The sequence below is a fragment of the Rhinopithecus bieti genome, unplaced genomic scaffold (assembly GCF_001698545.2).
Source record: "Rhinopithecus bieti isolate Rb0 unplaced genomic scaffold, ASM169854v2 scaffold_7901, whole genome shotgun sequence".
Lineage (NCBI taxonomy): Eukaryota > Metazoa > Chordata > Mammalia > Primates > Cercopithecidae > Rhinopithecus > Rhinopithecus bieti.
This window is the reverse complement of record NW_016805596.1, coordinates 673,092-685,689: the sequence shown is the minus strand read 5'-3', so window position 1 is coordinate 685,689 and position 12,598 is coordinate 673,092. Positions and strand designations below refer to the sequence as shown.

Here is a 12,598-nt window from a genome sequence, read left to right as displayed (position 1 = left end):
GCCGCTGCCGACGTGTTACAGGGTCTGCTTTGCATTCAGAGGAGCGAGCTTGGGATATGGGGAGGCTGGGCCCTGGCAGACCCTCGCTGCATCCTGGAGGGGCCTCGGCACCCGGCCGCTCAGCCACACAGAAGCCTTGGTCTCTGACGTTTTACCGAAGGCAACACGGGAGGAGAGAACACGGTGGTGTCAGACGCCGGGGAAGGAGGCACCATTGGGGAACCAAGAGGCTGGAGGGGGACCGACAGGGCTAGTGCTGTGGGCCCACCTTCCGAGGCTGCTCTGTCTCACGAAGCCTCCTGCTAGGAGCCAGGTTCCTTTTTTGGGTTGAATGTGGCTCCCTGGGGATCACTGCTAGGACAGGAGGGGAAACTGAGGCCAGAGGGCGGTGGGGAGCCCAGACGTCCCTGTGGTTCCTCCACGGAGGCCTCCCCTGCAGGGTGACCTGGGTGTGGGCAGTCCCAGGTGGGAGCTGAGCCTGGCTGCCATCGACTGCCTGATCAATGGGCTTTCACTTGGGCTGGGCAGGAACGAAAATGACTTCAAAAAGGCTGGAGCAGCTTCTGCATCGATCGTGCCCGAGGGGCCAGCGGGTCAATGAGACGCCTGTGCCCGGCCGGCCAATGGGGTAGCCCGAGGGGTGGGCCAAGGTCAAGCCGTTTCCATCTGAGCCTGTTTGGGGGCTGCCCCCGCATCTGTGCGGACGCACCCCGAGTGTCCAACAGCCGGGAGGACCATCCTCTTGCACAGAGGGGAAAGGGAGCCTCTGAGAGGAGAATGGGCCTCGAGACCCAAGGGCTGAAATCCAGACCCTAGCCCAGAACTGCAAGGTTCCGAAGCCCTGGACGGACCCCTGCCCCCCAAGCCTGGTTCCCTGGGGAGATTTCCCTGCAACACCCCCTCCTACTGTCCTCTGTGCTGGGCCCACAGGGATGATGAAGGAGGCCCGGGAAGCTGTCCGTCCCTGGACGAATCCAACCAGGTAGGGAAGGGCTGGAGGGTGACTTCACCGCCTCCGCCCCCCCTGCCTTGAAATTCTTTGCTCTGGAGATCTTCATGCCGGATCACTAGTGGGGAAACTGAGGTGCGAGTGAGCAGGCCTGCCTGCCCCTTCTCACCCCTGGAGACCCAGGAACCCTCAGCCCCACCTGGCGCGGCATCTCAGGGTGGCGGGGGGCCGGGCCAATGCCATCTGATAATTCCACCAACCTCTCTCGAGCTGCTGTGCCAATTAGTGCACCCGGCGTGGGGCCGGTGGTGGACTCACCCCTGCAGACCAGGGTGGCTGCGGCTGTGCCAGGCCCAGAGGCAGTGCCAGGGCCGGGATTGGAGCAGCCTGCGCCCACGTGCTGCCAACTCTGATGGGGCCTCAGTTTCCCCTGCCTGTGCAGGGAGGGAGGAGGCAGGAGCGGTGTGGGGGACCCCCCATTCCTCCCTGTTCAAGTCTTTTTTTTTTTTTTTTTTTTTTTGGGGGGGGCCCCCCCTTCCCCCCCTTTTAAAGTTTTTTTTTTTTTTTTTTTTGAGGCGGAGTCTCGCTCTGTTGCCCGGACTGGAGTGCAGTGGCCGGATCTCAGCTCACTGCAAGCTCCGCCTCCCGGGTTTACGCCATTCTCCTGCCTCAGCCTCCCGAGTAGCTGGGACTACAGGCGCCCGCCACCTCGCCCAGCTAGTTTTTGTATTTTTAGTAGAGACGGGGTTTCACTGTGTTAGCCAGGATGGTCTCGATCTCCTGACCTCGTGATCCGCCCGTCTCGGCCTCCCAAAGTGCTGGGATTACAGGCTTGAGCCACCGCGCCCGGCCTGTTCAAGTCTTTTATGTGCTAATGAGCCCCTCTCAGGGCCCCCCTGGTGCCCCGCTTGGTCTGGGCCGCCGGTTACATGACAGGGACCCTGGGGAACACAGCCGGAAGATCTAAGGACTCCTGCCACCATCGCCTGAGGCAGTAAGGGAAGGGGAGCCGCCGGTCCCTCCCTCGACTGACCTCTATCCTCACAGACGAGGCTGGGTCAGGGGGCTCCCTGGAGGTAGGGGCCTGCGGGCTGTGTCTGGGGGACCTCAGGGTAAAGGCTTGGAGGCAGGGCTAGGGGACTGAGGTGTCAGGAGTGCAGGCACCCAGGAGGGAGACCAGGAGGCCACTGGATTCCGGGGCTCGGAGCTCAGGAGGTTTTTGGGTTCTAGATAGGAGGGGGGTGGTGTGGGGCTCACAGGGTCACACAGGAGGGCAGTGTTGGGGCTGGGAGTGGAGCCCAGGATGCCTCCAAACTGGTGCGGCGGCGGTGGAACTCGTGGGGGCTTGCGGGGTGGTGGCGTGGAACTTTGGGGGGGTGTGCTGAGAGGAGGGTGTGGGATATCTTCACATCAACCCCATTCTCCTTTGGGAAACTGAGGCAGGGTGGGCAGAGCTTGCCCAGAGCAAAGCTGGAACGGCCCTACTTGTGCCCCGCCACCTCCTGCCCCCATCCCCTTCTCAAACAGGCAGGAGTGCAGAAGGAAAGCAGGGCCTGGGGGCCTGCCTGGAGAAGGCCGCAACAGAGTTACAGCATGTTAGGTAGATGCTAAGTGTCTGGAGAGGGAATTCTCAGTGGAGAGACGCTTGTGCCAGGAGGCCCGGAAGTGCGGAACGCGCCCACGCCGGCCCTTTGCACCCAGGGGTCCAGATGTCCCTGCCTGGACAACGCCACCTCGGCTGGCTGGCCCGCTGCCAATCAGGGGCTGTTGGGGACACTGAGGGCAGGAGTGGGAGGGGGCAGTGCCAGGCAACGAGACCGTTGACTGCCACCTTAGAAGCCGCGCGTGACCGGGGTGTGCACTCCACCTGCTGGCGCGCTATCAGCCATTCAGGGCGCCCAGGCATGAGTCCACCTTGCGAACTGACCCTACCCCCCCATTCCGCCGGCCCTGACTTCCTCGTGCACGCTGTCCCCTGACCCCGTTGCCCTCTCCGCGCACCCTGACCCGTCCCTCGTGCTCCCTTGTCCCTGACCCCGGCCACCCTGGCGCAGCCCTGACCATCCCCGTGCTCGCCTGACCCCTGATCCTGGCACCCTGATCCATCCCCCCGTGCTCCCTGACCGCCGGCCCTCCCCGCGCCACCCTGACCGCGTGTCCCGTTCCTCGCTCCCGGCGGCTGACCTCTGGCCGCCCGTCCCCGCCAGGTTCGCACGGCAGGCGAGGGGGACGACGGCGGGGGCTACAACGGTGGAGGGTGAGCATCAAGCGACTACCTGGAAACATCTACTGGCCCGCACCTACGGGGCGGCCGCTGCCAGCCCGGCCGAGCGCATGGAGGCACTACTGCTGTACATGGTTCAACGGCGAAAAGGCCACGCCTCCCCTGCGAAACCACCGCCGCAGCGCGGCTTCAAAGCGGGCTGGGAGTGGCAACGCGGCCGCGCGCCCCGGGGCCCGGCTCAAAGTTCTCGGAGAAGTTTCAGCTCTTTCACGCCTTCTCCCTGGGGCTTGCGAGTTCCGGGCCCGGCCACGAGTATTACTACATCTGTAATGGGGTCGGGCCGGGCTGCCAAGGGGGTCGCGGGGTGGGGCCGGGAGTGGGCGGGGCAGCGGGGTGGGACGCCGGGAGTGGCGTGGTAGGGTGGGCGGGGCGCGGGGTGGGCGGGGCCGCGGTGGGGCGGGGAGTGGGCGGGGCCAGCGGAGTGGGGACGCGGCCGGCGCTGGCCACTGACCCCCAAGGTGTCAAGTGCATGATGGACCCGCCATCCTCCCAACCATCCTGGGAGGCCAGGACTGTCCTCGTCCCTCGTTGCAGATGGGGAAACAGGCTTGGAGGGGGACTGAGGCTGCACTATTGTGACCTTGGGCCTACAGCTCAGACCACTTGGTGGTTGGACCAATAGACCTGTCTCACCTTCCCGACAGCAAGACCAGGGTGCCCGCGCCCCAGCCCACTGAGGAGGGAAACTGAGGCGTCCAGAGCCCAGCAGGGGAGGGGAGCATGGTGGAAGCCACAGCTAGGCTGGGTGCTGGGGCTTACTCCTGCAATCCTAGCACTTTGGGAGGCCTAGGCGGGAGGATCACTTGAGGCCACGAGTTTGAGACCATAATGGACAACCTAGGGAGACCTTCTCTCTACAAAAACATAAAACCAGTCAGCCGGGCATGGTGACTTGGGCCTGTGGTCCCAGCTGTACGGGGGGCTGAGGTGGGAGGGCTGCTTGGAGTGCGTGAGCTCTGGTCACTCCACTGCACTCCAGCCTGGATGGCAGAGTGAGACCCTGTCTTTAAAAGAAGAAAAAACCCCACAGGGCCTCTGCAGCACCAGCCGCACCCAGACTGGGTAGGGGTCTCCAGGTCTTCCCCACCCCGCACCCACCCCCGCATCTCCCTGGGACTCATGCCAGGCTTGGAGAATCCCTGAGGACTGTGGGCTCTTCATCTGAAGGTTGGGTAGCAGCAGCCTTGGAGAGTTTCACACCTGCAGGACCCCATGGTGGGCCGGGCTTAGGGAGGCTGCTGGTCCCTGCTGCACATCAGAGGGTTCCAAGGTGGCCTTTTCGTCCCCATGAAAGACCAGCGGAAGGTGGGGAACACAGCAGCGCCATTCAGAGTCCCGGTCCTGCTTGGCCATGATATCTGTGACCTTGGTGGGGAATGTGGGGTCCAGCCACTGCCCACCCGAAATAGAGATGATGGCGTCACACTGGTGGCTTCCGCCGTGGCACTGAGACTGAGGGATTCCCGTGGAGTGGGGACCCTGGTTTCTCAGCATCTTAGGGCCTAAGGGATGGGGAGTGGGGTGGGGGATCTGAGGTCTGTGTCCCCAGGCTGCAGGGGGACCACTGCCTTGACACCCAGCTCCTGCTGTGTGAAATTAAACTTTACAAGGCCCCATTGTCTCCTTTCTCTGCTCTAGTTGGATTTTTCCCTTTTAATTCAAGGAAGAAGCGGGTCGGGGAGTGGGGGAAGGTGTTTAAATTAAGTCCCCATAATATAAGAAAATTATGTTTTCTTTCTGAGACGGCAGTTTCATAAAGATAATTATTGTAATTATTCGTCCTATCTCTGTGACGAATGTTATTTTATTATGTGCTTTTTATCTTCATCTTCCAGTGTGAGGGGCTTCTAGGGGGCAGGCAGAGGTGGTGGCCATGAGTGCCAGGCCATTGGGCGCCCTGGGCCCGGCAGAGGCAGCAAGACCACATCCATGTGTGCGTGCACGTGGACCTACCCCTGTTCAATTGTCCACACGCGTGCACACCCCAGTGGCCCTGGCTTCAGGCGTCCTTTTCTTCCTCTCCTGATGCTTGCGGACGCCCCCACTACACGCCAGGAGGCTTCTGTGGGCCCAGAAGCAGGGGCAGTGATGCTGGAATTTTGGGCATAAGAACCGTATGGAAATAATCTTTCACGGCCAGATGCAGGGGCTCACGCCTGTAATCCGAGCACTTTGGGCTGCCGAGGCGGGCGGATCACCTGAGGTCAGGAGTTCAAGACCAGCCCGGCCAACATGGTGAAACCTCATCTCTACTAAAAATACAAAAATTAGCCAGGCATGGTGGCACACATTTGTAATCCTAGTTGCTTGGGAGGCCGAGGCAGGAGAATCACTTGAACCCGGGAGGCGGAGGTTGCAGTGAGCTGAGGTCATGCCATTGCACTGCAGCCTGGGTGGCAAGAGCAAAACTCCATTACACACACACACACACACACACACACACACACACACACACACACACACAATTTCCCAGAGACTCTGTGTTGCCAGGCGAGGCCCAGAGAGGGAGCGACTTGTCCACAGGCTCTCAGAGGGCAGAGATTTGAACCCAGGTCAATCATTTGGCTATTAATACATCACCTCTTTGCTGATTGCTTGAAAACAAATACATCATTTTCTGAGCTCACCCTGTGCTGCCCTGGGGTGAGGCAGAGCAGAACAAAAACACACACACTCCCAGGTTTTGGAGTCAGGATTGGATAGAGGGAGGGGCAGGGCAAATGTGCAGAAGATTGCTGGGAAACAGGGGGCATTGTGTCTGGGGCTTTGATGTGCAAGTAGGAGTTTTATGGGTGGCTCTCCACCTGGGGTTAGGGTTGATTCACCAAGGTGGGGAAGGGAGTACAGCCCCAGGAGGTCTCAGGCACCAAGAGCCACTTCCCCACTCATCCCCAACCCCTCTCTTCTAGCGGCCACGCCTCCTAATGCTGTGGACCGGCCCTGCCTACGACTGAAGGTGTATGTGCGGCCCACCAGTAAGTTCTCAGGGGAACGGGCAGGATCCAGGCCCCCACCCCTGTGTCCTAAAACCACAGAACCTGGTTCAGAAGAGCCAGGACAGGGGGCCTCGGGTTTCCCCATCTTGCCCTGCCTTGCCCCATCCTCGATTTCCCCATCTTACAAATATGTCATAACTTCAAGAGTGAAGGTTGGCTGAACGCAGTGGCTCACGCCTGTAATCCCAGCACATTGGGAGGCTGAGGTGAGAGAATCACTTGAGCCCAGGAGGCCGAGGCTGCAGTGAGCCGAGATCACGCCACTGCACTCCAGCCTGGGTGAAGCATGCCGGGCTGGGCGCGACGTGGCGGCGCCTGTAGTCCCAGCTACTCGGGAGGCTGAGGCAGGAGAATGGCGTAAACCCAGGAGGCGGAGCTTGCAGTGAGCTGAGATCCGATCTGGCCACTGCACTCCAGCCTGGGCGGCAGAGCGAGACTCCGTCTCAAAACAAAACAAAACAAAAAAAAAAACAAAGCATGCAGGGCGCGGTGGCTCACGCCTATAATCCCAGCACTTTGGGAGGCTGAGGCAGGTGGATCACAAGGTCAAGAGATGGAGACCATCCCGGCCAACATGGTGAAACGCTGTCTCTACTAAAAATACAAAAAGTAGTTGGGCGTGGTGGCGTGTGCCTGTAATCCCAGCTACTCAGGAGGCTGAGGCAGGAGAATCCCTTGAACCCGGGAGGTGGAGGTTACAGTGAGCCCAGATAGTGCCACTACTCTCCAGCCTGGCAACAGTGAGACTCCGTCTCAAATAATAATAATAATAATAACAACAACAACAATAACAATAATAATGCAAAAAAAAGATTAAAGAGTGAATGTTGAATTCAACAGCCAGGTCCCCCACTTGAGGCCAAGTGACTGCCCGGGGAGTGGGCATCAGGGATGGCACCAAGAGGGAGCCGAGGGCCTGTCTGGTGGGGTTTTGAGCCCGTTGGGCAGATGTGCACCCTGAGGCTGGGCGGCACCTCGGGAGCAGCCGAGTGGGGTTCGGGCCGCCGCTGAGCATGCTCTCTCTGCCACCGCCAGATGAGACCCTGTACGAGCCTCCTGAGCCGATCTTCACCAGCAATAACTCATGCAGCAGCCTAGGCGGCTGCCGCCTCTTCCTCAGCACCATCCCCCTGCTCTGGACCCTCCTGGGTTCCTAGTCCCAGCCTCGCAGGATGTCGGCCCTGCCTGGACGGGCCCACCTGGACCGCCTGACCTCGGCCCTCCGGACCCAGCTGCGGCCCCCGCCTCTGAGACCAAATAGAGACGCTGCTTCTCCCTCCACTGGTGCTGCCCCCGCCGGGCAGGGGCCATCCACCCGCCCCAGGACCAGCCCTCAGGGAGGACCAAGAGCCCCCCTGAGGCCCGAGGGGCTGGGGTGTTGATGCAGCCCCTGGCCAAGCCATCTCCTCTGGGGTGTCGGAGAACCCGGGAACCTCTTGGCGATTTTTTGTTAAGTGTATTTTTCATGGTTGGATCAAAAGACTTGAGTTTTAATTTAATTTATTCCCTGCCATTGCAGCGGGGCGGGGTCCCTGTGCCCCGGCCTGGGGGAGGGGAACGCAGAACGTGGGGTCGGGAACACAGCTGCTCCTCTCTGCTCTGCACCCCACTTGTGGGACTCTGGCTGCAGCCCACCACGGTCCTCCGTGGTGCTCCAGGTTGGGTGAGTCCGAGCTGGAAGGGGTGCATGGTGAGCGCCCCTAATCGTGGTTGGGGGGCCCTCATACCCTATCGCCCACCCGCATCCTCCTGGTAATTTCCTCCCAGCCAGTGTTTGGCCCCAGGGCGCTGGCCCTTCGGAATCACAGTCCCCCCATGTCTTAGGCCGATGCAAACAGCCCCCTACCCGTCCCCACCGCCTCACACGGTCCTCTCCGAGGCCGAGAAGACCTTCTAGTCCTGTAAATAGAGCCAGCAAGTGCAAACTGTGATTTTATTTTCCATGTATTCCTGAGGACGGACTGGACCATTTATGTTTCTTCAGCCCTTCTTAGGGGGTCTTTTATTTTGGTGGGGGGGTGGGGTGGACTTTTAGAGTAGAAGCTGCACTTTGCAATAAGCTCGTTTCGTCTGTCAGAGCCCCTCCCTCGACTCTGTGACCTGATAATGTTTCTAAGAAAAAGAAAAAAAGGACGAAAGGGAGGGAACCAAAAAACAAGAAACACCTCCCCGAAGACACTTTAATGAAGGAAACAACGCATTTATACGGATTTCATATTTCTACCCGCCTTTCCTGATTCTGTGTTTTATATATATTATATATAAATATATATTGTGTACGGCTGCCGGCCGGCGGCTCGAGGCACGCCTGGTGGTGGTGGGTGGGCAGAGGGCTTTTGTAGGGGGTCGGCGGGGCGGGCCGCGTTGCCAGGCCTGGAGCTGGCGACCGGGCCTCCCCTCTCCCGTCACAATCCACTTTGGATTCTGTATTTTTTTATAATAAAATGAGCATAAACCTCAAACACGTGTGTCTGTATGTGGGGGCCTTGCCCTACTTGAAGGAGACTTTTGCATTCCTAATTTGGCGGTGGATGCCAGGCGTGGTGGTTTACTCCTGTGATCCCAGCACTTTGGGAGGCCAAGGCGGGCGGATCACTTGAGGTCTGGAGTTCGAAACCAGTCTGGCCAACATGGTGAAACCCCGTCTCTACTAAAAAAAAAAAAAAAAACACAAAGTCAGGTGAGGTGGTGCACACCTGTCATCTCAGCTACTCACGAGGCTGAGGCAGGAGAATCCCTTGAACCCAGGAGGCGGACGTTGCAGTGAGCTGAGATCGTGCCTTTGCACTCCAGCCTGGCTCGGCGTGGTGGTGCACAACTGTAGACCCAGCTGCTCGGGACGCTGAGGTGGGAGGATGGCTTGAGCCCGGAAGGTGGAGGCTGAGGTGGGAGGATGGCTTGAGCCCGGAAGGTGGAGGCTGCAGGAAGCTATGATCACACCACTGCACTCCAGCTTGGGCAACAAAGCAAGACCCTGCCTCAAATAATAGTAATAATAATCATAAAATAATAACAATTTAGAGGTGGGTCTGGAGTCTACAGGGGAGGGGGGTGCAGCTTTGAGGAATGTCGGGGGGTCCCCAAAGCTGCTAACCTGATTCATTAGTTATGTGCATCGTTTTGGGATCAGGCCTTGGGATGAGCATTTTATAGGGCCCGTATCCTTCATAGTCATCCATGGGCCTCAGTTTCCCTCTCTGGGAAGTAGCAACAGCCCACCTAGGGCTGGGAGGGGGCAGCTGGGAGGATGGAGGGAGGAGACAGGGCTTGTGGATGGCTGGCTCCGGGGACACCGCTGGCCAGCACACACCTGAGCATGGTGGAATTCCCGGGCCTCAGGATCCAGTCAAATGTTGTGAAACCTCCACTGGCAAGCTCTGCCTCCATGTGACTCAGTTTCCCCACCTGCCCCAGGCCAGGGCAGGGGCTCTGTCATCTCCTAACCTCTTCCCCTTGCAAAAGGCACATCTGTGAGTTCTGTGGTCCCAGGGGCCTTCACGTCAGGCACGCCCCGATTGAAGAAACTGAGGCACAGAGAAGCTGGGGGTGACGTGGCAGGTGACCCGGCCCAGGGGACTGAGGTCTTTGCGGCTGGATGATGGTCGCCTGCATCCCACCCGCCGTGACGACGGCGTCTCCGGCACAATTAGCCAAGCGGGAAGGCTCCCAGCTAATTAATTCAGCTGCTCTGGGCCCGGTGACGGGGGCCGCCTCCTAATGAGGCAGCCCAGGCACAAAGAGCCCTGTGTGTGCCCCGCCCCGCCCCTGCCCCGCGCCGGGTGGACGCACGGAGGCACAGAGGGACGGCCAGCTACCATGCTGAGCACTGTGGGGTGGGGGGGGCCACCATGCCCCATTCCGCAGAGGACCCCAAGGCTCTGAGAGGGAGGTGACTCCCGCAGCCCACTCACCCCGAGACCCCAAACCTAACACTGCAATGTGACCACAGGGACAGAGAGGACCAGGGACAGAATGAGATCAGGGATCACAGGAGGCAGCCCAGCGCTGACTGTGATGCTGTTACAAAAACACAATAGTGTCCTTCAATTTTTATACAATCGCATGGATTTTAGTGCATTCGGAGACTTGTGCAGCTATCAGCTCTGATTCCAGAACATTCCATCACCCCAAAAGGAAGCCTCGTCCTCATCAGCTGTCACTCCTCATCCCCTCCGCCGGCACCGATGTATCCCCTCCCTCCCTGTCTCTGTGGATGGGCCTGTCCTGGACATTTCGTAGAAATGGGTCACACACTGTGTAGCCTTTTGTGTCTGGCGTCTCTCACTGAGCGTGACGTCCTCAAGGTGCATCCGTGCTGCGGCCTGGGTCAGAGCCTCGCTCCTTTTCACAGCTGAGTCATGTTCCAGTGTGTGGAAGGACCACGCTGTGTTCATCCAATCATCTGTCCAGAGACACCTGGGTACTTTCCACCTTTTAGCTATTACGACAATTTTTTAAAATACAATTTATTATTATTATTGTTTTTTGAAGAGATGGGGTCTTGCTATATTACCTGGCTGGTCTCAAACTCCTGGACTTAAGAGATCCTCCTGCCCTGGCCTCCCAGAGGGCTGGGGGTGCCAGGCATGGTAGCTCACCCCTGTAATCTCACCATTTTCAGAGATTGTCTCTAAAAAACAAAGAACAAAAACTTGAAAGCCAAAGTTCTTGTGATTACAGAAGTGAGCCACCACGCCCAGCCAAGACGCTTTTTTTAGATTTATTTTTTAACTCTGTATTATTTACTAGAGATGGGGTCTCACTCTGTCGCCCAGGCTGGAGTGCAGTGGTGTGATCACGGCTCACTGAAGCCTCTAGTTCCTGGGTTCAAGCGATTTGTCTCCCGCAGCCTCTGAGTAGCCAGCACTACAGGCATATTGTGACAATCTTATTATTTTTTGAGACAAAGTTTCAATGCAACGGTGACTTTGCTTTCTTGTTTTTGTGTTTTTTTGAGAAGGAGTCTTGCTCTGTGACCCAGGCTGGAATACAGTGGCATGAACCTAGCTCACTGCAACCTCCGCCTCCCAGGTTCAAGCAACTCTCCTGCCTCAGATTCCCGAGTAGCTGGGATTACAGATGTGTGCCAACTCTCCCGGCTAATTTTTGTATTTTTAGATACAAAAAATGGGGTTTCACCATGTTGGCCAGGCTGGCCTCGAACTCCTGACCTGACATAATCCACCTGCCTTGGCCTCCGAAAGTGCTGAAAACACAGACGTGAGCCACTGCACCCAGCCTAAAAGGTGACTTTGGGTAAATACACAAAGATTGGCTGAGCTCCTGTCTCTGGGCCTCTGCACACCCTGTCTGCTGCCCGCCCCCCACACGGCCCCGATGAACCACTCTTGCAGACTGCAGCCGGGCTCCCCCATGCAGCCCCTTCCAACTCAGCTGAGATGTCACCTGAGTTCCCAGCCAGGAGGCTGTGGTGCCCTTTGTGACTCTTTCCTTGCCTGACTCCTCCCCAGGCTGCAGCTCCTAAGGGCAGGGGCTGGGTCTGTCCTGGTCATCACCGGGACCAGTGCTGGGCCCAGAGCAGGGAATCTCCTGGGACTGTGTCATTGGTCACACTCAGACATGTGTGCGCACACGCATGCATAGCCCTGCGCTTGCACCTGCATGCCTGTGCACCCGTGTCACCAGCCACATGGGTTTTGGGCCCGAGTCTCTCAGGAATTGACCTCTGCTCCCTCGCCAGACCCTGGTCAGACCCCGTCTCTGTCCCAGTGGCTGCATCAACGTGTCGAGTGGCCACTTACTCCAGGGTCTGTGCTGGGATGTTCCCGCCGGGTGTGGGCGCTCCTTGGGGAAGCCGGTGACCCCCGGGCCCCGACCCCAGCCCCAGCGAGACCCCAACACCAGCCCCTGCCAGCCCCGGACAGCCATTGGTACGCTGGTCCCGCGCAGAGCTTTTTCCGCCCGGAGGATCCTGAGGGAAGTCATCTCCCTCCTGCTGGCTGTTACTGCTGCCTCGGTGCCCGCCGCGGGCAGGGGGTGGGGGGAGGCTGCTGGGGGAAAGGAGGTCTGAGGCGCCCAAAACCCTGAGTGCAGCTTGGGGTGGAACTGTGCCCCTCCACTGATGGCCCAGGGCAGGACTGTGCCTCCCCCCAGACCTTGGCCATCTCAGTTTGGAGGAGGCACAGCCCCCAGCCCTCGCCACTGAGTCTCAGTGTCCCTGTCTACACCTGTGTTTGAGGAGAAACTCAGTGTCCCTGTCTACACCTGTGTTTGAGGAGAAAGCCCCTTTGTCCCCACCCTCTGGTCCAAATAGCTCTGATGGAGGGGGACTCACTTTTTTTTTTTTTTTTTTTTAGAAATAGTGTCTCATTCTTCACCCTCAAGACTGAACGGAGGCTGGGCATAGTG

General features: G+C 58.8%; 1 protein-coding gene across 1 annotated transcript; it reads left to right on the top strand.

The window, feature by feature from the left end:
• The first annotated feature begins 536 nt into the window (after positions 1-536).
• On the top strand, positions 537-8,691 carry EFNA2 (ephrin A2). Its single transcript, XM_017872989.1, is given in 7 exon segments — positions 537-628; positions 931-982; positions 3,157-3,249; positions 3,251-3,379; positions 3,382-3,499; positions 6,143-6,208; positions 7,265-8,691. Coding segments are annotated over 7 exon segments (672 nt in total). The 3' UTR covers positions 7,387-8,691.
• Positions 8,692-12,598: the final 3,907 nt, after the last annotated feature.